This window comes from Monodon monoceros, unplaced genomic scaffold (assembly GCF_005190385.1).
Source record: "Monodon monoceros isolate NGI ecotype Baffin Bay Population unplaced genomic scaffold, NGI_Narwhal_1 Super_Scaffold_12, whole genome shotgun sequence".
Taxonomy (NCBI): domain Eukaryota; kingdom Metazoa; phylum Chordata; class Mammalia; order Artiodactyla; family Monodontidae; genus Monodon; species Monodon monoceros.
In genome coordinates this window covers 1,905,437-1,932,395 of record NW_021703768.1, presented here as the reverse complement: position 1 = coordinate 1,932,395, position 26,959 = coordinate 1,905,437, and the positions used below count along the sequence as shown (strand labels likewise).

Here is a 26,959-nt window from a genome sequence, read left to right as displayed (position 1 = left end):
GGCTGGTGGGGTCCGAGCCACGTGCCCCAGGCCCTTCTGGCTCTGGGGCCTCCCCACTTCCCTCCCCCAGCCCCCCACCAGTGACACGGGTGACCAAAGGCTCTCCACTCCCCATGGGGTCAGACCCATCTGTCTCTTTCTCCTGATTTGTCATCTGAGAACGCTTGGAGTTGTCACTGTGGGCCCCGCAGTTTGCAGGGCTTCTGGCCATCCTCTAAGTCCACTGAAGCCTCAGTGCCCCCCGCTCCCGATCCCTCGTGGTCCGCGCTGGCTGGCTGCCTGCCCGCGCCACGGCACAGCCCTCGGGGCACCTCTGGGGGGCTCACCTCTCACCGGGCGCTGTGAGCAGCCACCGCAACGCGAGCACCGCCCCCCTCTCTTTCAGCTCTGATAAAGTACATCCGGCCGGTGTTCGTGTCCCGGATGGACCAGGATTCTCGCAGGAAGACGGTGGAAGTGATCAAGAGGAGGGCGCAGTCCAGCGGGAAGTGGCCGCAGGTGTGCAGCGCTGCTTACGTTCTCAGCGGTCCTTCCTAGAGGCGACCTTAGGGATTGGAGGGGAGAGGGGAACACGAGGGCCAGAGCTTGCTTTCCCCGGAGGCTGGGTTCCTTGCGTTGCGTTTTATTTTCGATCAGTGCAAATCCAAGAATGTGCCGACTATCAGGCAGTTTGGGTTCTGGCGTTTTAAAAATAAAAGAAATAGGGGGAAACAATTCTCACGTGCATCTCAAGTTCCCAAATCGTCTTTTAAGTTCTGTGTCGGAAAGAGCCGGCTGCCCTGACCCTGGGGTCAGCATGGTCTCATGTCTGAATACTGCCTTAGGCTGCAAGGTGTACCCCATTGCTTCTAAAAGTTCCGGGCTTGTCTGTCTGGCGTGTGTCCGGTTCCCTCGGGGCATCGGGAAGGCTGCCCCGGGCCGGGCAGCAGGGGCCTCGGCCAGTGTTAGCTGTGGGTGCGTTTGACCTATGCTGTGTATGTGTAGTTTTTCTTTTCACTCGAGCCGACCTTGAGAAGCTGGAAGTCCCACAGGACTCTGGGTTCTGGCCGCTCAGAAGACACTGAAGGCCTTGCTGTGGCACCCATGCCCGAGGACGGGCAGCCCTTTGGGGGCTGTGCTTCCGGGGCCTCCAGCTGCCATCCACACAAGAATAGGTTGAGCCCCTCCGCCATTCAGCTCACCTGCCTGACCCGCAGGCGTGCTGGGGCCGGTCCCACGCTGACTCGGTGCCCCTTGGAGATGATCTTTCTCTGGGGCTCAGGATTGAAAGCAGCCTCGCGGGCTGTATTTTCCACCACGCAGGGGAAAGTTAGCTTACGTTATGTTGCTGCAAGTCAGTAGGAGTTGGAGTGACTGGAGGTCCTGGTGAGGAAGGCGTTACTCCGCCACTGATGCTGTGGGTGTTTGTGCCGCTGGCCCAGCCCCAGCCTCTCCCCGACCCCACCCCAGGCCCCGTACTCAGCCACGGGCTCTCCATCCCTGCACCTTCGTCCTGCCTTGTGCTCGTGGCTGCCGGCTCCAGGCAGGGGGATCTCGTCCGCACAGCAGCTGCAGGTGGGCGCTAAGGCCACCTGTTCACATATCCCACCGCCCAAGGAGGCACGTGCTGTTTGCGTACCTGCGTTGCTTCCAGGTTTTAGTCAAACCAGCAGTTAGAAGGGAAATTACTGAAGGTTTCTATATGCATCTTAACTTTTTCAACTGAATATAAAGTACCTAAGTCACATCAGGACTGGAGGAAATAGGTTGTGAAATTGGCCCCTGTGAACTCGGAGCTGTCCCTTTGATGCTGATTTTTTTTTTTTTTCCATTTCAAGATAATGATTTTCCCAGAAGGCACTTGTACCAACAGGACCTGCCTAATTACCTTTAAGCCTGGTAAGTAGTTTTCTTAATTATTTCTTTTCTGCCCTGAGAAGGCAGGGGAGACCCTCACTCCCACCAAAGTGCCTCAGCCAGGAGATGCCCTTGCGCCTGTTTCCTGTGACCCTGGGGTTTTCTCTGAGTGTCCACAGCTGGCACAGATGTTGAGGTAACCTGCCCAGCACTGAATGACCGCTGACCGGGAAGGCCTGTCAGAGAAGCCCACTTTGTTCTGAGACCCACACAGGAAGTATGGGCAGGGGACTTGCTGCCAGGGAGATAAGAGGTGTCCCTTTCTCCCTCTGCAGGTGCGTTTATCCCAGGAGTTCCCGTCCAGCCAGTGGTTTTGCGGTACCCAAACAAACTGGTGAGTGTGTTTTCCTGGCACGAATGTCCAGTGAATTTCCTGGGCCTGAGAATTGCCTGGTATCTCAGGACATTGTCTCCATCTACCCTGGCACTCTGGAACATTCCCCAGCACTAGCTCACAAGTCCCGCTTTCATGGATCACAAAGCCCTGGCCCTTCCTCGAGCCTGACATGTAGGTGTGAGACCCCCGGGTCCTCAGTGGCTCTTGCCTCCCAGCTCGCACTCTGGGACACTTTAAAACTGAGAATATTTAATTCCCAGAGGCTGGCAAGCAGGAGGGAAAGAGGCTAAGTGCCCCCATGGTCCCTCTGCCAGGTGCAGAAAGGTAATCTTGACGGGCCCCAGCTCAGCTCGCAGGGTGGGGGGCCCGGACGAGGTTCTGGTGCCTGTGGGCACTCCTCCTGGGCCGCCCTGCCTGTAACCCCCGTGTGATATCTGTGAGCACCAGGGGCTTTCAGCCTTCCCTCTTCCGGGCCAGGGCCCTGGGGTCAAGGTCAGTGCACTGACCGTGTGCCCATGGGTGTGGACAGGCCCAGTGTGTGAGCACCAGTCAGAAGTGGCAGCCGCACGGGCCGGCAGACGCAGCTGTTCCTACAGCTCTGAAGAGGTGCGTTCGCTAGCCAGCTTCTGAGAATGAGGCTCCATCACCAGTGTGTAGGATTCTAGATTTTCCCCTTTTTAAGTTTGCTGCATCTGCGTATTGGAAGCACGGCGCTGGGCTCTTCGGGGAACGGTGACCCCCGCCTTGCGCTCACGGTCTGTGTCACGTGCTCTTCGGCTGGCTAAGGTTTGAGCACAGACCTGCGTGGGGGGGGCTGGGCTGGGGACTGCGTGGGGGACGCCCCGTGGCAGGTGGGTTTCCAGGAGCCATAAGGGTGCGGGTGGGTGTCAGGCCTGCGAGAGAAGGAAGCCCTGGTGGGTGACCGGTGTCAGGGTAGAAGCGGGACGTGTGTCACCCACGGTCCTCACCTAGGTGGCTGAGGATGGAGGGCATCTGAAATGTTCCCGTGGGACCCCGGGCAGGCACGGGGTGGGGGAGATGCGGCCCTGTGGCTTTGTTCTGCGCTCCCTGCCCCTGTCCGGGGCTGACCGTCGGGGTCGCGTCTCTGACCAAGAGTCCAGGCGGGGATCCTGGGGGCTCAAGTGGGTGTGGAGCTGGAACGGGGCTGCCAACAGCATCACCTGGCTAGGCGGTGGTGATGGGTAGGGCGGGGCCTGCAGAGCACAGAGCAGGTCCGGGCGTGGACTGAAGTTGCCCCGGGCGCCCGGAGAAGGCGGAGGCAGAAGCGGGGCAGGACGGGGTCTTGGGCGGATGCTGGGATGGGTGACCCCGGGGCCGTGGGAGGAGAGGTGAGCGAGTCTGGGGGGACCTGCGGTGGTGGGCTCCCCCTTCTCCCCTGCCCCAGAGGGGATGCGGCTGGTAGGGAAGACAGCGCCTCTGGGGTCCCAGGCGGCCAGGGCGAGGGTGAGGGCGGGGCGGGGCCAGCGGGCAAGGAGGAGGGGCTTCCTTCCTGACTCATCGCTCCTTTTCTGCCCCCAGGACACCATCACCTGGACGTGGCAAGGCCCTGGAGCGTAAGTCAGACCCCGCACTGTCTTGTTTGTCCTGTCCTCCCAGGAAAGCAGGCCCGCTCCAGTGACCGCCGTTCTGCTTACTTTAGCAAAGGCAGAAACGGAGCGCAGGGCCACTGCTGCTGGGCAGCAGTTCGGTTCGGCCCAGGGAGGCTAGCTGCACGAGGCTGGCCTTCTTCCCACTCCTGGATTCCAGGGCTGAAGTCAATTGTCCTCGGCCCTGGCGGGAAGGTAACTGAGAACTTCTCTTCCCGCCTGTGTCTGTCAGCTCGGCGATCAGCTGCACATGGTCAGCCCGGAGAGGAGAGGGGAGCGTGGGGCCTCCTCGCGCGCGACCGCTGGGGGCGTACGGGGGTCCAGGCGCCGGCATGTGGGCTGGCGTTCAGAGGCGGAGGGCCGGGTGGTGAGGCCACGCAGAGCCCTCCGAGGCCCCTGGCGCATCCAAGTGGCGGGTGGCGGGGGGGGGGGGGGGGGGCATTGCTGAGGCTGGAGGGCGGAGTGGGCGGAAGCTGGGGAGTGCCTGGGAAGGGGATCCTTCAGGGTCCCGGTGGCCTGGGCATGGGGATGGCATGATGTAGGGCCTGGGACAGCCAGGAGGGGCCGGGGTCAGGTAGACGAGACCTCCTGAACGGGAGGACAGACAGGGCACAGCCAGGCGGGTGTGCGTGTGTTTAATAAGCTCAGTGGAGACTTCTGTTTAATCAAAGTAACCTTGTCACTCAGTGGTGTGTTTAAGGTTCAGATTTAGGCTGAGGAAGGCTCCGCATCCCCTCCGGAAGGAGAATTGCCTGCTCGGCGGTGCCCTCTGCAGGGGAGCGGGGTCTGGAGACTTTGCTCCAGAGCTAGAAGTAGTTTAACTAAAAGGAATTGAGAAGCTTTTAACCAGTGCTGTAAAATCCATTCATTTTTAAGGTTGAAAATCCTGTGGCTCACGTTGTGTCAGTTTCACAATCAAGTGGAAATTGAGGTTTGTATAGATACAGTGTTACACAATGTTGTATGGGAGTTTATACAGATGCCGTGTTATACAATGTTATTCTGTCTGTATCGTTATAATGTTATATTGTGGTCTCTATAGATACAGCGTTACACGATGTTATTTTGATGTCTCTATACATATAATGTTATATGGATACAATGATATATAGGGGTCTCTGTAGATATAATATTATACAATGTCATGTTGGTGTCTGTACAGATACAAAGTTATATGTCATCTGTCTTGCTTTGAACTTTTTCCATTTCGCATGGCTCCTTAAAGGTGCTTCCCAGGGGGTTTGCATCAACTTTGTGTCTCTTGCGTGACTTTTTATCCATTCAGATAGGATTTTAAAAATCAACAGGAAGCTAAGCCCATCATTCTTTTATTATGATTAGCATAGCTTAAGGGCACGTAAGATTGGCATACCTGCAATTACTGATTCTTTTGGCTTATACTTTTACCCAGTACTGACACTGCTGATATCGAACTGCTGAACTTATCATACTGTTATCCTGTTTAATACTTGGTCAGACCAGGTAGACTGCCTCCCAGCATTCAGCCCATTTCCAAAGTCACAATACCTGTCCTCTCTACTCAGATAAGTATGGTCACATTCATGCAGCCTGTAAATTTAATTGAGTGGATGAGGAATAGAGTTTATTTTCTTCAAAGGGGAGTTAACCTGCTACTCCTACACCTGAACATGAGAGAGGAGTCTTACACAACTTAAAGCATTTCATTTGCTACCTTCTGATAAATACTGCAGAGTAATACTGGATTTACAGATGAGCCTGGCTTTCAGCCAGGTTTTTCACTTCAGTAGAACATAAGCCACTTAATTATAAAGGACTGGGCTGGAAGGGCCATGGCCCGAGTCCAAGGGTGGCTGGCTCGTTTGCTGGTGGCCGAGAGGCAGCAGCGGGGTGAGACTCCAAGGAAGATGCTCTATTTCAGACTGGTTTCTAATTTGAAGAGTTGGAAAGAAACTGTATGGCTTTGTGAAATCACTCTAAATTCTTTCTTTGCTTCACTCCTACAAGACGCCAGTGCTAATATGAGGAACTGTTGCAACTTACAAAGTTTTTAAAAAGGTAGCAGTAAGTGAGAGACTAGAATTATACGATGAGAATTGATAGGATTTGGGGATGTCCCTGTATTCTTGAATGTCCATACTAAAGAAAAGGGCTCAGTGATGGTCATTTTCCTTTTCTACAATGGGGGATTGGCACAGACTTTGAGACGTACTTATTTAAAACATGCAGAGACACACGTTCCTGGGATAGTTTATTATATTCTCCAAATGCAGTAGTTGTCAAAAAGCTAATAATAGTCTTTCACGTGGAAATAATTTGTCGTGTTACCCACAACACAAAACTGAGACTTTAGAAGTGGAAGCACACATGCGATTCTTTTGATTCCAAAGACGAAGCCCCTGTGTGAAGTCTTAAGCACGACTCACGGGCTTCTGTGTCGGAGGAGCGGTGCTCCTGCTGAGGAAAGGTGGGTTGTGAGTTTACACACGTGTGCGTGCATGGGCAGCAGTGACAACTCCAGAGACGATTCCAGTGGAGGGTGCTCTGACAGAGATCTTGATTTGTCCGGGAGCAGGTTGTCATCGTGGTGGTGGTGGTGGGGCGAGGGCAGTGTCTTGTGCTCGTGCAGGTAACCGGCGTCTCTGTATGCACAGTTCCTTCCCGTGTACACCCCGTCGGAGGAGGAGAAGCAGGACCCCACTCTGTACGCCAGCAACGTGCGGCACGTGATGGCAGAGTGAGTGCACGCCCCTTCCGCGGCGGGGTGGCGGGGTCTGCGGGAAGCCCCGGTGCCCTTGGCCACCCTGAGCATTTGTTACCCAGTGTCCTTGTCCGCCAGTGTCGTGGCCTTGCTGTAAAACCAGTCAGCGGCGTCGGGGAGGCGGTTGGAGCCAACCTAGGCTGAGCGTCGGCCAGCGTGTGCTTGGCTGCATGCATTGTCTCCTGATTCTGTTGGAGGACATTTCTGCTTGTTCAACATTTGGAAGATGGTTCATTGCCACTTAATTCTGCACATTGCAAACGTCCCCATTAGCCAGCAGTCCCCGTGGGGGCTGCGTCCGTGTGCATCCCTTGGAGACAGGCAGCGGGGCCTGGGCTGGTGCGTCCTCGACACGTGCCATCTACCCAGACAGCGTTACTAAGGTTCTGCCTCCGTCCCGCCGAGCCAAGTGTGGTATTTGTGCGCTTAATCTCGCGCTCCTCGTACCACAGTGTGTGTGTAGCTAGGAATATTCTCACCTCCTATTTCCCTGCAGTTCCCGCTTGTTTCAGGCCCTGGCAGCCTCAGCCCAGACCCCAGGTGCCTTCACCCTTCCTCTCAGTCCCAGCCCCTCCCTCCCCTCCTCTCTTCTCCCGGGCAGGGGCTGCCTCTGAGTTCGGCCACTGCAGTGCCTGGAGGGGTGCTCGGACGGTGTCACCTGTGGGGAGGTGCACACAGCTGCCCTGGTGCGACTTAGTTTCTAAGGCAAAGTCCATCTCCTCGCTACGGATGCGTCGTCCCCGCTTGAGTGCATTCTGTGAGACACACTGAGCAAAGTCACGCGTTTAACCTCGGCACACGTGAATTAAACTCAGCCAGGCGTTCAGCCCGCCCAGGCGCCCTCAGAGTGTTAGGCGCCGGAAGTGGAGTCCAGCCAAACGCGCCCGCTCCCCTCAGGCCCCCCTTCTCCGAATCCCACACGCGGACACAGAGCTGCCGGGATGCGGGAGATTCTCAACTCCCAGCTTTTGGGATGTCAGGGCAGTGAGTGGCACCCTTGATCAACCTCTAGATAAGAAAATAATACCCACAGAGTCGCAGGCCTGACAGGTTAGGTGTAATTCTTTGTTGTTGTTGTTCGTGTTCAGACAAATTAACTATTAAATATTTTAAATATGTATCCTAAAGAAACTCTTATGGCGTGTCCTATAATCTGTGTTAACAGAGACACGTCATGTTCAGCGGAAAAGGGCAGAACCCATCGGGTCTCCCGTTACCTCACAGCCAGAACCACGGGCGTGGGCCGTCACCTCCCTGGTCTTTAGTCACACCGGGGCTGCACCTGGGAAGGGCCGGGGTCCCGACAAGCTTTGCAGGCGGCCCTGAGCCAGCCCCGTCCCCCTTCCTGTGGATAGCCCGGGAGCTCCTGGGGCACTTCTGGTGTCTGTCCCCACGCGACCACGCCTACGTGCTCTTAAGGGGAATTTAGCAGCCTCGGAAAGAAGCCTTCAGAGTCGCTGTTTCCTTATTACCTGACTGCACACAGCATTGCCATGGCAACAAGGAACTATAGCTGTGCCCCAGTACCCGCCAGGGACTGGTTCCAGGACCCTCGGAGACCAAAACCCAAGGATGCTCGAGTCCCTTCTGTGAGACAGTCTAGTGCAGCCGCCCTCCGTGTCCTTGGATGTGGAACCGCGGATCCGGAGGGCCGACTGTCCCATCGAAATGAGTAAACGCCCTTTCAGTGACGGAGGCGGGCTTGGGGGGCAGTTTTCTATATGTGGTAAATTTCCTACCATGAACGCGCTTTCCGTGATAGTCAGGAGAAGGCCATTTTTCTTGAAATCTGACGCCGCTCTTGGAATGACTGGGTTCTGACTCTCCCTCTCACTTCAGGATGGTGCCAGCACAGATAGCAGCGGCCCCTGCTGCCCGCAAAGATGACTTGAGCTGAATTGAGCACCACTGCGGGCAGCGTCGTCCTCTTTAAGGCGCTAGATGCGTGCTAGTTCCCTAGTGGGCGGAAACCACAGCGATACGAGGCTAACCACGAAGCTGGGGCAGCCCCAGGTTCCACGTAATTGAGATTTGGGGTCAGCTGTTCGGCCTTTATGTTTAGTGCTGAACGTGGTCTTTATTTAATTTATTGATTTGTTTGTTTGTTTCTATTTTGGCCACACCTCGAGGCATGTAGGGTTGTTCCCCGACCAGGGATGGAACCCGGGCCGCTGCAGTGAAAGTGGCAAATCCTAACCACTAGGCCACCAGCGGACCCCCCTGAACGTGGCCTTTAAACATCACCTTCCCACCCACCTCAGCGTCCAGCGCGCTCGCTCTGCTGCCCCGAGGGGCCGGCTGATGGCAGTGCCCTCCTCTCCCGCAGGGCCCTGGGCGTCTCCGTAACTGACTACACGTTTGAGGACTGCCAGCTGGCCCTGGCAGAAGGCCAGCTTCGTCTCCCCGCGGACACGTGCCTTCTCGAGTTTGCCAGGCTGGTGAGGGGCCTGGGGTGAGTTCCCTGCTGCTTTCTCTCGAGCACCCAGTTGGAGGCAGTGCTTCTGTGGGCGCCTGTGACACCCACCAGGCCGCCGCAGGGTCTCCGCCTGGGCACTTGGTGACCAAGCTGGAGGTCACGGGTGGCAGGCGATCAAGATAATTAATGGTGCTTTTTCTGAGGTTTGGGGGTTTTTTTTTTTTTCTCTTTTTTTCAAATTCCACACAGAAGTAAGTGTCTTAAACCCTGAATGGTCGGCCCTGGCTGTCTCTTTATGGACGCGCCCCACCCGCCACCGCCCCGTCCGCCATCCCCTGAGGACCTGCCCAAGGGTAGGGCCCGCACACCCACAGGGGTGTCAGTGCTTGTGCGGACGCTCACACAGGGCACACTCGTGCCTTCAAGCTCCTGGAAGAGCCTCTCTTCTCGAGGACTGACTGCTGCTTGGTCTATGAATCGTTTTAATGTTTTGTTGGGTCTTAATACATAACAGTAAATCTGCCATTTTCAGCATTTTGTAATTTTATTGAAAAATAATGTTCCCCTCATTTTTTGTTTAGGCTAAAACCAGAAAAACTCGAACGCGATCTGGACAGACATGCAGATAGCGCCAGGATGAAGCAGGGCGGGAGCTTGACTCTGCCCAAGTTCGCGGCGCAGCTGGAGGTCCCCGAGTCCCAGGCGCTGGAGGACCTGTTTGCCCTCTTTGATGAGGTAAGGCCTTGTTGGGGGGGCTTGGGGGCAGCTGTTTCCCTTGTGATAGAAATGTTCTTCAGACAATTTTGGAAGCAGAGAAGGGGAGACCAGCCCTTGTTGCCCATCCTGCCAGCCACCCAGTCTTTTGGGGTATTTTCTCCCCAAAAGATGCTGTCAAATGCACATAGAAATTTGGCTTTAAATCAGCGTTTGCTGATAAACACGCCTGTAGTTGGGGTTTTTTTAAGCGGGTTGCCAAAAGGCCTGTGACGTCACACCCATGCTCGGGAGGGGGCAGGGCTGTCTCCTGAAAGCGTCTCTTCCCAGAGAGGTGGCGGGGAGATGGACATGCGGGAGTACGTGGTCGCCTTGTCCGTCGTCTGCCGGCCGTCGCAGACCCTGGACACCATCCGGCTGGCGTTCAAGGTAAGTGTGGCGTTTACGTGACCTTTAAGTTGTGGGGTCGGTGAGACCTGGGTCACGTGAGGCCTGTGAGACCTTTTATAGCCCCTTATGACTTTGGTAAACTTACCGTCTGCCTGCTCTTCTCACATAAGCTTGTACTGTAGCCGTTGTTTGTAAAGAGGCCCGCAAACCTCCTCTACTTTATTTCTCCCTGGAATTTAAAGAGCCCTCACTCATAAGAAGAGTGTGGGGAAGGGTCTTCCTGAGTCCTGGATGCCTGAGCGGGACCAATGGGTTCTGTCTCCCAACACGGCCTCCCCATCAGCGTGTTGACCAGAGGAAAGCAGGGCTTCGGGACTAAGGAGCCGCCTGCCCCACCGTAGCCCAGAGCTGGGCCGTTCACCATGGGTGCAGTGAGTCTGGGGAAGGCCCATTATGGGGTCCCGGCCCGCCCGCAGATCCACCTGGCTGCCCTCAAGCATGGCCTCACCTGGTCAGTCCCCTAGGATGGAGCTGGGCTCGCTTTGCCACCTAGAGACATTCTGTCTGTGTCTCACAGGTGCAACTCACATTAGCCTGACTCACGAAAACATGATGTATAGGTCAGGAAGCCGCGGTCACTCACTGCTGGGAGAACCCCTTCTCTCCCTCCTGACCCCAGCAGACCCTCTCCATGGCAGACTGGGAGAGTCCCCCACGGTGCAGGGCAGCTTCTGCGGGCCAGGCCACGGGGGCTAATCAGACGGCAGCGGTCCTTGGTAGCGCCCTGTCTCAGAAAGCCTGTCCCCTCCTCCGGCCTTGGCGGGCACCTCCCAGGGTTGCCCTTGGGCTCATCGCCCCTGTGCCGGTGCTGCCTCGGCCACGCCCATCTGGTGGCCCTGCAGCAGCTTCTCTGACATCTCGCGGTGGACTCGGTGCCACGACAGGGGCTAGCAGGGAGGTGGCCGGCTTGCTGCTCAGTGAAACAGCTGAGCATACGCATGAGCACCTTGTAGCAGCTCTACCGGGCCCCACCTGAGGGCAGGTGCGAGGGCTGCGGGGAGGACGGCACCGCTTGTGCCGCCTTGTGGGTCCCGGCACTGCTCCACGGCAACCTCCCCTGCGGTGACCACCCCTCACGGGCCCCCCGGGAAGGCAGACGGCCCCGCGCCCGGGCATCCCCACGGCGGGGCCAGTGTGTCCTGCTCATGTGGACATCCCGCCGCGGGAAGCCCACCTCTAGGCAGGAGGGCAGAGTGAACGCTCCAAGAAGTCCGGGGGGTTGGGGAGCAGGTTGGTCAGGGGGGCCCCAGCGTGGGGAGGAGAGCCCACAGACAGCGCAGCGGTGATGGCCCCCAGCTCTCCTGCAGCCCCTGGTCAGGCTGGTAGGGAGGCGGGGGCAGGGGCCGCTCCTCCCAAACTGGGGCAGCAGGAGGAGGACGTCAGGAATTCACGGCGCAGGATGGAATGCAGTCGTGTGCTGGTCTCAGCCCGTCGGTAGCCAAGGTTGCGGCTGGACCGGCCCCTGGGGCTCTCAGTGTGACTGCAGTACGCCCTCAGCAACAGCCATCAGGGAGCTTGGAAAAGAAAGGTCTATTACTCACAGGTCCTGGAGGGCACACGGCGCGCCTTGGGGGCAGCGAGGTCACAGGTCACGGGGCGAGAGTGTGGATCTGGGGCTCTGCCTTTGTCAGGGTTGAGGGTAGGGGCCTAGGGTTTTGGGGGTTCACTCTTTCTTGGCGAATTTAAAGCGTAAGAGTGGGAATTAGGGCACAGGAGAGGAGAAGCAGGGTCCCTGAGGTGGTCAGTTATGTGGGTCACCCAGGGCCTTCTGGAAGGGGGACCTCACGGCGGGGCGGCCTGGCTCCTTTCCTGGCGGTTTCACTGGTCACCGCGACTCACAGCCGCAGTGTGTTCATTCAGGTGGGCATCCGTGAAGTGGGCGCCTCGCAGCCAAAGGCTGAACGCCAGATCCTCACGTTGCAGAGTATATACCACCCTTTCTTGGTGGATTTAAAACACAAGAGCAGGGCTTCCCTGGTGGCGCAGTGGTTGACAGTCCGCCTGCCGAGGCAGGGGACATGGGTTCGTGCCCCGGTCCGGGAAGATCCCACATGCCGCGGGGCGGCTGGGCCCGTGAGCCATGGCCGCTGAGCCTGCGCGTCCGGAGCCTGTGCTCCGCAACGGGAGAGGCCACAACAGTGAGAGGCCCGCGTACCGCAAAAAAAACAAACAAAAAAAAAAACACACGAGCAGGGAGCTGAGGGCTCCCGGCTGCCACCTGCCCGAGGTGCTCAGGGCTCCTGAGGGCTCGGTCGTGCAGCTGAGTTCCGGCCCTTCTGACCCTGTGCTATCTGGGCCGGCCGGAGAGCTGGGAACGCCAAGGAGGAGAAGCAGCTGCCCTGGATAGTCGGGGCTGGCGGGGCCGCGGGGTGACGCCTGCCCCTGCCTTGCAGATGTACGGGTCGCAGGAGGACGGCAGCATAGACGAGCACGCCCTGTCCAGCATCCTGAAGACCGCCTTGGGCGTGGCTGAACTGACCGTGACCGACCTCTTCCGGGCGATCGACCAAGAGGAGAAGGGCAGGATCACGTTCGGTGAGTGGCTGGGAGCTGGGGAGGATGCCCCTAGTGCGAGGTGGGGAGGCACTGCCCCCTGCACTCTCGCTAGGCTCTCCTGAAACCTGGCAGGGCTGGAATGGGAGCTTCCAGTCTTGCTTCTGCAGGCCATTAACAGAAGCACGTTCCCAGCCCAGCTGTAAAGTAGGCGCCATCCCCGGGGCTGCGGCCGGGCTGAGGTCAGGGTCCCCGGTGGGGGGAGGGACTCCGTGCCCGGCCCATCAGGACCGATTCCTGGGGCATCTCCTCTCCCGGGGTTTTGGCTGCGTCACCTGTCGCCACACAACGCGGGACAGCCGAGATCCTCGGGAACTGGGACCGGAACCTGCCTGGGGACCGAGGCCGGGGGTGTGGGGGCAGCAGGAGCCCCAGAAGGCGGCCCGCTCAGCGCGCCGGCCCGCGTGCACATCTGAAGATGAGCCCATAATCTCCCTAAAGTAAGAGGAGACGTTTGCTCAGGAAAGGTCATTGTGCACGTTGTGTTTGGATGTGTTTTTAATCGCATCCAAATGTCAGGCAGGTGCCGCAGCGCGTTGGTCCGGGTGTGCGCGCGTGTCTGCGCTGAAGGGGGCCGCGCCTCCCGGGGAGCGGGTGCTACTGCTGAGGCTCGGAGCCCTGACCGACTACAGACTCCCCGTGGAGGCAGCTCCGCTCCCAGCGGGAGCACGCGTTTCCCTGCAGCCGCTGGAGCTTGCAGTGCCCTAGGCCCGGCCCTCTGAGCCTCACCGAGCCCCCAGGGTGCCCCAGCGTGAGCCCGAGGGCGCTCCCCACCCCGACGCCAGGACCCAGGGCCACCAGGAGACACACAGCCGCGCAGGCCCCACGATGGCTCAGGGTGACTCTCTGTGCACCTGGTGTCCCCAGGGCCTAGCTGTGTCCATCGAGGCTCCTGCCTCGGGGGCATGAGGCCGCTGCCAGGATGTGAGCACGCAGAATACATCCCTGACTTGACCCTTTAGTTTCCCCAAAGCAGGAGTAGCCGAAAGGATGTGAGAGCCGCCCTGGGCTTCACACAGAAAACTGAGGTGCGGTGCCTCTCGTGGCCTCCCGAGGGTCCATGTAGATGCCACGACGCCCCCAGGGTGTGAGTGGGGCGCCAGGGAGAGACCCCGGACTCTAGACCTTTGCCCCCACAGGCCGGTAACCAAGGTGCCTTTGTCTTTCCAGCCGACTTCGAGAGGTTTGCCGAAGCGTACCCCGACTTCGCGGAGGAATACCTGTACCCCGAGCAGACGCACTCCCAGAGCTGCGCACAGACGCCCCCGGCTCCCACCCCCAACGGCTTTTGCGCCGACTTCAGCCCCGAAAACTCGGCTGCTGGGACGGAGCCTTTTCGTAAGAAGCTGGACTAGGACGTAAGGTTCTGGAGAGACGAGGCCTCTCCACAGCCGCCGCCCCGTTTGCTGTGACAGCATCCGGGCTCCATGCTCCCACACGCGCTGTCCCTTTCCTGCCCTCGGGCCCGAGTCCTAGAGCAGCGCGGGCCCGAGGCCGTGGCTGTGCGTGCCCTGACGGGCGGGCGCGGTGAGCTCATGGGGGCGGCTCCTGGGGCTCCCTTCCAGGCGGCACTCGGGGGCCGGCCCGGCCGTTGCTCTCTTTTCACCTCGAGCCTCCCGTTTTGTTTCCATCCTCTCCCACCGTCCCTGCTGGTCCGTTCCAGGCTGCGCAGGCCGGCGGCTGCCACACGCACCTGAAAGTGGGACGTGTCACCCGCATTTCGATTCCGGCACAAAGTCTCTGCCGACCTCGGTGGAATAGGTGGGCAGACCCACCATCTGATTTTTCAACGTTTCTATATTTGCAGGAGCTCATGAGTATTTTATAAACTTCATTTAGATACTTCAGGAAACACTCAGCATTTTTTTACGAAAAGAGAATTGCTTTTCTACTTCATCTTCCTTGGAGGGTCAGGGGATGTTTACTTATAGGCCCTTTTCCTGACAGACCCTGAGGCTGTCTGGGGCTTTGAGCTAACTCTCCCTCCGGCCTCTCTCGACCAGAGAACTCCTCTCCGCTGAGGCACCCGGCCCGGAACCACTTTTTTGTCTCCTCGGTCCTTTACAAACCCCCTCTTTTTATACCAGCTTGGGGTTTCTGTTTCCGTGCGACATGATCTACTTCACCAAAGTGTCAGCTCCGATCAGAGCATTGAATGTCGGGGAGATGAGGTGGACCGGGGTGTAAATGGCGGGGGCGGGGTTTCCTGTCTCCCGGGCCGGGTGCCCCAGGGGATGGTGACACTCTGGAAGGCCCCGCCTGCGCTGACTCTCCCCCCATTCGCACCAGGGTTCTCGGGGCATCTGGAGACGGATGAGCCTCGGGGAAGGAGGGGGTGGGAAGCAGCGGCAACGGGCAGTTGGGGTGCCCAGGAGGCCCAGGGGGCTCCAGTCCCTCTCTGTGTCCGGGGGCGTCAGTGGGGAGCGGCGCCACCGGGCTCGGGGAGGGGCTCCAGGTGCTGTCTTCACTCATGAAACCACCTTGATTCATCTCCTTGTGACATAACTAGAAACCTGTCCTCAAAGCACAGTGACAACCACACACTGAGTCTGTTCCCTGAAGCAAAGCCTCTGGGTCTGTTTGGGAAATTTTTTTTGGTTTCTAATTTCTCTTGGGGGCATCTCCATAGGAAGTGACCACCAGAGCCAGAAGTACAGGGGAAATGTTTACTAACTTCCTGAGGCTTGGAGATGTGCGTGTCTGCGGTTAGTCGTCAGAAAAAGGAAACACCCTTAACTTCCGTTCATTCCGAAGCCCCTCCTGCCCCACGCAGGGTGCGGGGTGACTGACATCATTCCAGGGCGCCGCCCGTCAGGCACAGAGCTTCCCGCACGGCCTTGGTAGCGAACAGGACTGATTTCATGATCGTGGGATGCGTGCAGTTTCATTTTTAAAGAGAAGAACCCACACCTGGCAATGAAGGAGGTGAACAAGCCGAGATGTTCTGAGGAAGGGCCTGGGCCCTGCGTCTGTGGATGAAGGGTTTTTGAATGAAATGCTGCTGTGCGTTTTCAGGAAAAAATCTCTGATAAACAGACATCGAATGGATGTTTGTTCCTCCCGATAACTCTTCTCCTTCGTAGCGACTTAGGGTCGCGGGCATCCAGAACTGTGAACGTACAGAGCTCGGGACTGAATCCCCTTGTGTGGGACCAGGAGCCGCAGCGGCGCCCGCCGCCTGCAGAGGCCCTGCCGGGCGCGAGGGGGTGGGACGGGTGCCTCCCAACAAACTCGGGGTTTTCAATGGAACGAATAAAACGCAAAGTCTTATGTACTTGAGGACGTATTTGTTACGTGCGGTTTTTTTCATCAGAAAGACAACAGCAGACGTGACACAGGCTGTGACAGGAGAACCAGTCCCGCTGAGATTCCTTAGTGCTTTTCTAGGACGTTGGGGAAGCATCGTAATTGAACTTCTGTAGAAAAAGCTTTCTGGATGGCAAAGGGAGGGTCGGAGGTTTCGCTGGCACGCAGACAGCGGCTGACGTCTCACAGAACTCAACCTCGTAGGCTGTTTGCCGACCTGCTGAGTTGGTTTCTATAATTTCTCTGCGAAACACGCACCTTCTACGTACGCTTAGTCGAGCGGAGAGAGACAGGAATCTTGAATTCGTCCTATTAAGTCAGTGAAGGATTTAGAAATAGAAGTGAAAGAAAGAGCTAATGTACTGCAGTCCCAAAAACTGTAGAGGAGAAAATTGAGGTTGTGTAGCCAGCGGCTTCCGGATGGAGTGACACTTAGCATCGTGTTCATGTCGTAAGTCAGGGAAGCCGGAGAGGGAGCCCGTGGTCTGACCCCATCGGGGCGGCGGCGGACGAAATGCACCACAATGACATTCATGCACCAACAGGGGTAGGCATTGGCCCTTCCTAACATAACAAATGGGTGTTGCCTTTGAAATTGGTTAAAGTTTGCTCAAGTCTTTAAGTAAAAAAAAGGGCCAAAGCAAGCCAGGGTCTGGACATTTCACATTCAAAGCTGGACACAGCTTCCCAGTCGAAGGAAGGGGACAAGCAGCCTCTGGGAGCTGCGGTGGGGGCGGGGGGGGGGCACACTGCCCTGGGGCCTGCCGCGGCTTCTGGGGGTTCCCAGCGCCCCAGAGGGGACGGGTGTTAAGGAGTGGTGGGCGCTCAAGGTGTTCCTGGTGGCGATTCCTACAGAAGCAGAAGGTTCACCTCTGCCCAACCCCCTGCCCCCATTTGCTGATCCGGCCGGAAGCCTTCCAGCCAGTGGGACAGTGGCAGACCCCGGCCCCCTCCTGGGGCAGAGCGCTACACGTGGGGATGCCGCCGAGAGCAGCAGGTGGCCAGTGGCCAGGACAGCCCGTCCCTCCAGCCACGCAGGGCCCATCCTCGCTCCTTCCCGCGAGGGAGTGACACACGTGATGTAATGGTCACTTCTGCAAACGCAAAGGCTCCGCCTCCTCCCAGAAAGTAAGATCCCGGGGACCCTCGCGTCCATCCCGGAAATGTTCACTCTTCTGGTGCTGGCAGACACCCCTCGATGCTCTGTCACACGGAAAACTAGGTTTTCCCTAGTTCCCAAAGTGCCCGCTCCTCAACACTGCCGTTCCCTCTGTAAACTGAGGGCACACACACACACACACACACACACACACACACACACACACACACACGCCAGGCAGGAAGGCGGCTGCAAGGGCGCTGCCGTCCTCACTTCCGGGGCCGGTTGTGTGGCTGAGGCCAGTATTTACGACTTCCTTCCTCCCTCCCCTCCCCCGTCCCCCATCCCCCTTCCTCCGGCCTCCCTCCCCACTCCCCCACCCCCTCCCCCATCCCCCCTCCCCCGTCCCCTGTCCTGTGGCCCCCACCACACCTTGGACGGTTGGGTCTTTGCCCAGTGAGACGACTCACATTTTCACTCCAAAGTATCCGGAGCCTGTGGTCTTGCCTCTGCTGGTCACAGGATTTGTCCTGAAAGTGCAGAGAAGCACCCAGAGGAGCCCCGGGCCCCCTTCCCCTGCTGCCGTTAGCACCCGTGACACCCCCGGTCCTGTCACGTCGCCAGCCGGAGGAGCCCAACGGCTGGTGGCCATCTGAACCTGCAGCGCGGAGGCTCCGCGGTGTCCCGAGTAGGAGTGTCTCATCCAGCGGAACGGAGACCCTCAAGACGGACAAGCCCAGAGCTGCAGAGAAGAGAACAGAAGCATGTGGCTGGCTCTCGGGCCAAGATTCAGGGCAGCGACAGGTTACCCCTCGCTCACCTGTCCTGGGGCAGCTCCAGCCGCCTGTCCCCGCGCGTCCCCGTCTGCCAGCGCAGCCTCTCTCCCGGGTCCAGCCAGGCGGACGCACAGGGAAGAGAAGAGCCCTACGCTTCTGCACGGAAATAAAACCCTACCCCTGCTCGCATCTCCCCGGCCGGAGCGCAGCACGTGGCACCCGAGTCCCACAGGCTAGGGCATCCCACAGACGCAGAATCACACAGGCCACACCCCGCGGTCACCGGCCGTGAGGGTGAGAAGAGCGTTCCCACGGGCCCCCGGGTGTCGCGGACGTGCGTTGTGCGCGACCAGCTCGAAGCACAGCCTGCATGCCACGGGGGCACCCCATTAGGACGGACCCCGGTCTCTGAAGCGTCAGAAGTCGTTTCTCCTCCCGTCAGGCCAGCGGTTTCTGATGGGGGCTCGCTCAGAGCTGCCAGGCTTCCCTTGCGGTAAGATAAATCCCTTCTTGACGTAATAGGAGGTGGGCGGCGGGGAGTCAGCCGCCAGTGAGGTCCGCAGGCCATGCCGCCAGAGCCGCAGGGGCGGGAAGGAAGTCCACCCCCGGCACAAGAGCATCAGGATGACGACAAGCATTTCCCCTCGAGGACGGGGGTCCGGTGCGAGCAAGCTGATGCCCAGAGAAGGGGCCGCGCTGGGAGCTGAGTCCTGGGCCCGTGTCTGACAAGGCGGGGCCCAGCCCGGCCACGCCAGCCGGGGCTGCTCTGGTCGCTCGGCTCCGGGTGGGCATCCGTGCTTCACCCAGCCCCTCCGTCCCCTGCCATGCTGTACTCGCTGGGTCGGCTGGGAAGAGAGGCAGGCCCATAGCCACCAGCCTCATCTCGCCCTGGGCAGGGGCACCTGAGATACACACTACAGAGAAAACACCACGATGTAGCACCATGTAGCACCTGAGATACACACTACAGAGAAAACACCATCATGTAGCAATGTGTGGGCCCAATGGAGCACAGACTGGGTAGAAAGCTGACCGAAAGAAACACCAAGGGTCCTATCACAGGTGATGGGAGGCCCAGGGAAGGGGAGGTTAGGACAGAAAAAACTATTGGACAGAATAACGGCCGGAGTTTTCCCAAATCTAACAGCTCAGATATCCAAGAAGCTCAACTCGCCACAAGCAGAAGAAATATAACAAAAATATGGCAAAAGGCACGTTACAAAAAATTCTGGAAGCCGCTGGTAAAGAGGTAATCTTAAAAGCAGCCAGAGAAAAAGAAAATATTATCATGGAACAAAGGTAAGAGTGACATGCATGTGGAAACCTGGCCCTGCAGAAAGAATGAGTGTTATTTAAACAGAGACCGTGAAAACGGTGCAAGCCTTCAGAGAAAACAAAATAAAAACACAGAGGTATGACTAGTTAATAAGCCTACAGATAAATAAAATGGGATAGTTTAAAATAATAATCTCACCCAGACTAAGCAGGAAAGTAAGAAGAAAAAAATAAAGAACAAAGGACAGATGCTACAACTAGAAAAGAAACAGCAAGTGGTAAACTTAAATCCAACCGTACCAGTAATTACATTAAATATAGACTAAAAACGCCTACATGACAGTTGCTGGACCAAATTAAAAAGCAAACAAAACACCCGGACTATATGCTGTTTAAACACATGTTGAAAGTTTAAAAAAAAAACAAAAAACGGAAATATATGTAATGTGCAAACATAACCACAAGACAGCTGATGTAGCAGGATCAATAATATCACAGTAAGTGACCTTTAAGACGAGAAGGATTACGGTGTCAAAGACAAACATTGTAGAGCCGTAAAGCGTTCAGGTCACCCGAGGACACAGTCATCCTAAAGGGGTACATCCCCAGTGACGTACCTTGAAATATACTAAGCAAACATAGACAGAATGAAAAGAGGCAATAAATAAATCAGCAAACATAGTTGGAGATTTTCACACAATTCTCTCAGTAGTCTACAGAACCACCAGGGAAAGAAGCACAGTTTTGTAGAAAATTTGAAAAACCCTGTTTACCAAATTGATTTCATTGCCATTAAAAATGCACATGAAGCAGTTGGCAAAATAGACTCCATGCTTGGCTCGAGAGTAAATCTCAAAATATTTAAATCGTACAGTGTATGTTCTCTCATCCAAAGGAAGCCGCCCATATTCCAGGGGCAGAACCGACCTCCGTGGCCCCCCAGCCACACGAGAGTCTGGCAGGGGTCTACCACAGGATTGTCAAGAGCTGCTCGGGCTCTGATTAGTTCTTTTCAACTTAATAAACGTTAATGAGTCCACAATTTTGCTTTTGGTCAAGATGGAGGGGCAGAGGCTGCCATCCTGGAAGGGGATTTCGGGTGGAAACTCAGATGGGTTTTGCCTGAGTCGTGAAGAAGTCGTAACCCCTCGGCCAAACTCGACTCTGGTCTTGCTACACAAAGCTTAAAAGCAAGACCTGAAAGAATGACCAAACTCTTTGTAAGTAGCTTACCTGCAGCCCAAAGTTCGAGAATATTCAGAGGAATATACAACTACCCAGCATTCAAGGGGTCAAATTCACAATGACTTGCATACCATCAGAGGTCACCTAGATGCAAAAAAGCAGGAAAGATGATCTATAATCAACGAACACAGACCCAGAAGTGACTCGGGTGATGGAATTAGTAGATGAAGGCATTGACAATCATTATGCAAAATCCGTGTTCAAAAGCTAGCTGGAAGCAAGACTAACCATGTGTAGTTAAGACATGACAGGTGTCTTTTAAAAGACACAAATCTAAATTCTACAGGTAAGAACTACGATGTTTGTGACGCAAGATACCCTGGTTGGGATTAAGGGTGGCTTTGGCATCACAGAGGAGACAGCAAGTGAACGTGAAGAGCAGTAGCACAAACTATTCAAAACAAAGTAGAGAAAAAAGACCAAAATTTGCACAGAGCAGCAGTGAGTGTGAGACTTCGAGTCGCCCGATATATATACCACTGGAGTCCCAAGGGCAAACAAAAATTTTTGAAGAAATACTTTCCCAAATTCAGTACAGACTATAAACCCCTGGGTCCAAGGAGCTCGATGAATTCCAAGCACAAGCGCCATGGAGGAAACACACCAGGAGCATAGTAATCGAATGCTTAAAATAGATGATAAAGAGAAGGTCAGCCACCAGAGGAAAAGGACACAACCATGTGCACAGAGCAGATTCTTCATCAGAACGACAGAAGCCAGTGAAGCAACGTCCATAAAACGCGTAAAGAAAAAGAACACGGTCAACCCAGAATTCTTCACTCGGCAAAAATAGCTTTCACAACAGAGAAATAGAAAGGTTTTTTAGACACAAAAGCTAAAAAAACTTGTCACTGGCTGGCAGACCTCACTACACAGTGTGTGAAAGTAAGTCCTTACAGCAGAAGGAAAGTGATTCCATTCTGAAATCTGGACCCACACAGAGGCCTGAGGAGGCTCAGAAGCTGGAATCATGTGGGTAAGTAGAAACACTTGTTTCTCATCATTTAAATCTCTGTAAAGGGTGATTGAGTATCTAAAGTAAAACTGACAATGCATTCTGGGGTTCATAACACATAGGTGACAATGGCACAGAGGCCGGGAGGGGTGACTAGAAGTGGCCCCAGGTCCGTCCTAATGACATGTACAGCAGTGTGATGCCACTTGAAGGTGACACGAAAATGACACAGCAAAGAGATACGGCTAAGAGTCCAACAGGGGAAGCAGAACGTGGGACTTGAAAACTCAGTCTGAAGGACAGCAGGAACGGTGGTAAAGGGGGACAGAGGGCACAGTGTAGCAGACGGTAGATTTAACCCAACGGTATCAGCAGTACATTAAATGTAAATGGTCAAACACCCCAATCGGTCAGCAGAAATCGTCAGATTGGACGTAGAAGCAAGAACCAACCACAAGATGCCTGCAAGAAGCACACTTTACCCGGCCACCAATGGGCCAAAAGGAAAAGGACAGTGCCAACTCCATCAAAAGAAGGTAGGGTAAACGTTGATCTCAGAGCCCAAGTGGTCAGCGGGTGTAAGAGAGGTCATTTCACAGTAAGGATTCAGCTCCCAGTAGGCCGTGGCAACCCTAAGAGAGCTTCCACATGAACCATGCAAAGACAGCAGAACCACAGGGACTATAAGACCAGCCCACATGGCTGTGCCTCAAGGTTTCAACACTTCTCTCCCAATGACCCATAGGACAAGGGTATGAAACTGATCTATACCTTACACCATGGTAATTTTAAGTGGATCTTATACATAAGGGTAGAACCTAAAATTTTAAAACTCTTAGAGTAAAACTTTTTTTGTGAAAATTTTTGTGATCTTGGGTTAAGTAAAAATTTCTCAGATATGGCACTAAAAGCAGGACTCATTTAAAAATTTGATAAGTTGGGCTTCATCAAAATTAATAACTTCTGTTCTTCAAAAGGCTCTATTAAGAGAATGAAAAGGCAATCCAAGATTGGGAAAGATATTTACAAAGCACCTGATAAAGGACTTGTATCCAGAATATGTAAAGAACCCTCAAAACTCAATAATAATACAACAAACAAACAACCCAAATGTGCAGAAGATTTGAACGTCCACTTGACAAGGAGTGATACTGATGGCAACCACACACATGAAGGACTGCTAAAACACTGTCATTAGAGAAATGCCAATTTAAACGGTAATGAGATACTACTGCACACTTATTAGAATGCTAAAATTTAAAAGACCGGCCATTCTAAGTGTTGCCAAGGACGTGGAGCAATGGAAACTCTTGCACTGTTCTTGGAAACGTCAAACAGTATCACCACTTTGCAAAACAACTTGACTGTTTTTAAAAACAGTTAAACACACATCAACCAAATGACCCAGCCATTCCACAACAAAAAGGAATTCACTGATTCGTGTAACAACACAGATTCAGCTCAAACATGCTGAGTGGGAGGAAGAGACCAAAAAACAGTCCTTACTGTAGGTTCCACTTATATAAAATCCTAGGAAGAAAAAAGGAATCTATAGCTGTCGGACAAGCGGTTGCCTGGGTGGGGTGGATAAAGATGGATACGCAGGAGCGCTACGATTGTCTGAGTGTGATGGACATTATCCTCATGGCGCTCGTGTCCCGTGGCCACATAAACGGCCTCCCAAATTGTGCACTTGAGACCCACGCAGTTTATGGTATGTCGATTAAACCCCAATAAAGCTGTCTGTAGAGCGAGGACACAAATGGCAAAATAATGACAGAAAATACAGTTAAGTTTTGTGCAGATGGTGGGATTACAAAGTTTCCTTTGTCCAATCTCGTTCTTTTTCGGCATTGTTTTGGCTACTCTGGGTCCATATGCATTTTAGAACCGACTGGTTGAGCTGTTCAAAAGAGCCAGTTAGAATTTTGGTTGGAACTGGGTCGAATCTATAGTCAGTTTGGGAAGAAATTAACATCTTAATGATACTGAGCCTTTAGATCATGGACATGGTCTTACCACTCCACTTCCTCCAGCCCTTTTAGTTCTTCAGCAGTGTCTAGATTTCAACATTCACGTCTTGCACACACGCATTTTATGCCTAAACATTTTGTTTCGGATACTGTTGTAAATGAAATTATTTTAAATTTTACTTTATAGTTGTTTCCTGCTGGTATGTAGAAATACAATTGATTTCTGTGTATCCTATGACCTTCTAAATTCACTTGTTAATTCTAGCTTTTGTTTTGTAGATTCATTAAGATTGTCTCCATAGGTGATTACGTCATCTGCAGATAAAGGTCTTGTCATCAATTTCCCGATTTTCTTTGAACTCTCTTATCACACAACCAAACACTAGCCAATGTGTAAGAATCACTGAGACCCGTACCTCTGACTGTCTTCTTCTCGGCTAAGGAATAGCCCTGTGCACTGCTCAGGTATCTGCCCACTGGGAAGATTTCCCTGTGTCTTCCGAGCGTGGCTGCAGTGCTGCAGCCTTCCAGTCCCCGGTGGGATCGGTACACTGTGGGATCCATGTTTCCGCAGTCAGATGGTCATAAGAAACGCCCGTGAAGCCCAGGTACGGGTTAAGGGGGTGATACCGATGCAACAAGGGGGGCACCTGTTCCTGCAGCTTAGTTGTGTCTGCAGCACCCGCCCGAGCCTGAAAGCGTGTATATTGCCTCCACTTGGTGATAGCAAGTTGCTGTCTGTACCAAACTTTATGGGTTGGCTGGTTAATTTATGCCAGGCAGCTCAGCTTATATGCTAACTCGATTTCTTTGAGTTTCTACTACGGCTCAGCGGTATACTAACTCAAACGGAGCATAGGATTTTCAGAAGACTGTTTGGTTATTCTCCAAAACTCCAAGTGTTTGCACTGAGTCCCTGCAGGGGCTGCCAGGGGCTCCACGCTGCATCTCTATCTTCCAGAATCTTCCACGCCCCATGGGTCCGGCCAGGTCAGTGTTTCTCAGAGTGTGGCCCCAGAACCAGCAGCAGTGGCATCCCCCGAGAAGTTGTTAGGAATGCAGGTCCCCAGGTCCCACCTCAGACCTGCTGACTCAGAGTCTCTGAGGGTGAGACCCAGAATCCTTGCTTTGCGTGCGGGCCAGGGTTTACGCGGGTGACTTGGGAACTGCGCTAGGTCACAGCCCCCTCTTGCCAGTGCCGCCTGCTCTGGGCTCCCCTCAAAATGAACCCTATGAATAACTTGGGAAGCAGGCCCGCCCACTGGCCTCCTCCTCCGTCTCTGCAGCTGCCCCTGCGGGCTTGGCCGGGCTTCCCACCGCAGACCCTGAGCTGGCCTGACGGAAGCCCTTTGGGAAGCGCAGTCCTAGGCTCCAGCCTCGGCACGTGGGGAGCTCGGGGTGCAGGGTCCAAGCATCTATCCGGACAGATGGCCACAGCAGCACAGAGTGCCCGGGGGCGCTCCCAGGCTGCTGGCGGCTTTTCTTTCTGTCTGCTCGCTGCCCTTTGTCCCTCGGTGAGGAGAAGCCAGGCCAGTGTGGCCAGGACCCTCTGAGCGCAGGAGGCCGCTGAGCACAGAGCCCGGCGCTGCCCTGAGGGTCACTGCCGGAAGCGATCATTATTTCGGTCCCTTTCGCACCGTGTGAGGGTGGTCAGCAAGCAGAGGGGAGAACGGAGGCTGGGCCACCTCACGAACGTCGTGTGACCTGTGAACTTGTGGTGAGGCCTTGTCCGGCCACCTGGAGCCCTGGCATCCTGGTCTGGTGTCGATGCCTGCAGCAGCGTAGGTTCAGAAAGGGCGAGGGAGCTGTAGCAGAGGTGCTCCCATGGGCTCCGAGCCCAGCGCCCAGTGAGGGTCCAAGCACCACGGTTCTGCTTGGCCCCTTACGTCTAAAGCAAAGCCAGAGGGAACGAGGCCTGAACTGAGCCCCAAGTGCCCTGCCAGTGCCCTGAGCAGGGCATCCTCTCTCACCCTCTGTTGGCACCGCCCCCGAGAGTCCCTTCTTCCCTGGAAGCAGCAGGACGCCTGAAGCCAGCTCTCCTGCACCGCACTCCTCCCCCTCCAAGACTTTGCACGTCCAGGTTAAACTAGTCTGAGCCGCTGGGACCACGTGTCGGGAGGCTCTGACATGTTCTAAGCTGCTCCCCTCGAGAACGGCCCTGTTAAGGTTCTTCTTTGTTGTGGGTTGAACTGTGCCCCCAGATTCAGATGTTGAAATTCTAAGCCCCAGGACCTCAGAATGTGGCCTTAATTGGAGCTGAGGTCTTTGCGGAGGTAATCAAGCTAAAATGGAGCATTAGGTCCGGCCCCGATCCAACATGACACAGACACACACACACACACGCACACACACACAGAGAACACCATGTGAGCATGAAGGTGGAGATGGGGCAATGTTTCTACAAGCCAACGACGCCAAGGATGCCAGCAAACCCCCAGAAACTGGAGGGGGGCCTAGAACAGACTCCCCCTCAGTCCTCGAAAGGAGGCAGCCCTGCCGACGCCTTGATCTCAGACTTCTGGCTCCAGAACAGACAGAGGATGCTATTCTGTCGTTTAAGCCACCCCATCAGTTATGGCAATCACTCTTGAAACCTAGCCGGGGACCGACCCCATCACCAGTGTGGTGACACCTGAGCTCTCCAGCTCTTCCTAACAGAGCTTCGGGGTGGCGGCCCTCCAGCCAGGCACCTCCTGACAGACGTGCATCTGGGGATGAAGAAGCACCTCCCCTCTGCTGTTGGACTGCTGTGCTCACCGGGCACCACTACCCCGGCCTCACCTGCAGGTGGCTTTCTGAAGCGCGGATAGAATTCTGCGTTTATCCACCATGGCTCCAGCCTCTCGGGAACCTCGAAGGCCTTGACATCAGCGCGTGGCCTTTGTCCTCCCGTGGATGGGCCACCTGTCGGGGGAGCACCCACGCTGCCTTCCAAGTCAGGGTGAAGCAGGACGCTCGAGACAGGACACAGGGCAACGTCCAGCAGCGACCTCCTCAGTTGGCGGCACCCAGATGGGTGTCACCAGTGGGGCAGAGCCGCTCTGGGGTCAGCAGCTGGCAGCCAGAGCCCCGGGTTCTCCCCTGGGCCCCCCCACGGGCTCTGCGGCTGCAACGGCTCCACAGCAGACAGCGAGCGACTGCCCTGAGGGTCGGCAGGACGATACTCTGAGATACTTCGTCCATCCAGGGCTCTGAGCCAACAGCAGCCACGCCAATAATAAACGTTGGGCAAAGTTCCAAGCATGCGAAGGCCCGGCGTTTAATCAGCTCTAACCCCACAGGTTCCACCCGCACAGGAGCCGACAGGGAGGACCCTGCCGGGGACGATGGAGGTGCCGACAGGGAGGACCCTGCCGGGGGCAATGGAGGTGCACAGGAGCCGGGCAGCTGCCTGCTCTGTCTTCTGCGGCCAGGCTGCAGGCCCAGCTCCCACTTCATTCTGCTCCAGAGCACCCGGGATCTTCATCCTGAGTCACCGTTAAAAGAGAGGGTTGGGTGGGGCGGGGGGGGGGCGGTGCTCCTGGACGCACGCAGGACTCTTCTCCTCGGTGCAGGTTCGCTGTTGGGCTTGAGCCACAGCTGCTCCCACCTCCCCGGCCCCGGCAGGGTTTGCTCTG

The 26,959-nt window shown here is 55.6% G+C and overlaps 1 protein-coding gene across 1 annotated transcript in view; it reads left to right on the top strand.

The window, feature by feature from the left end:
* Positions 1 to 15,987, top strand: part of LPCAT1 (lysophosphatidylcholine acyltransferase 1) — a 40,709-nt gene extending 24,722 nt beyond the window's left edge. Inside the window, exons 4-14 of the mRNA XM_029216650.1 lie at positions 386 to 498; positions 1,818 to 1,878; positions 2,172 to 2,230; positions 3,773 to 3,807; positions 4,717 to 4,771; positions 6,474 to 6,556; positions 8,907 to 9,032; positions 9,578 to 9,731; positions 10,041 to 10,139; positions 12,554 to 12,695; positions 13,884 to 15,987. Coding sequence (XP_029072483.1) covers positions 386 to 498; positions 1,818 to 1,878; positions 2,172 to 2,230; positions 3,773 to 3,807; positions 4,717 to 4,771; positions 6,474 to 6,556; positions 8,907 to 9,032; positions 9,578 to 9,731; positions 10,041 to 10,139; positions 12,554 to 12,695; positions 13,884 to 14,068 — 1,112 coding nt within the window. The 3' untranslated portion in view covers positions 14,069 to 15,987. The remainder of the gene's footprint in view (positions 1 to 385; positions 499 to 1,817; positions 1,879 to 2,171; positions 2,231 to 3,772; positions 3,808 to 4,716; positions 4,772 to 6,473; positions 6,557 to 8,906; positions 9,033 to 9,577; positions 9,732 to 10,040; positions 10,140 to 12,553; positions 12,696 to 13,883) is intronic.
* The last annotated feature ends 10,972 nt before the right edge of the window (positions 15,988 to 26,959 follow it).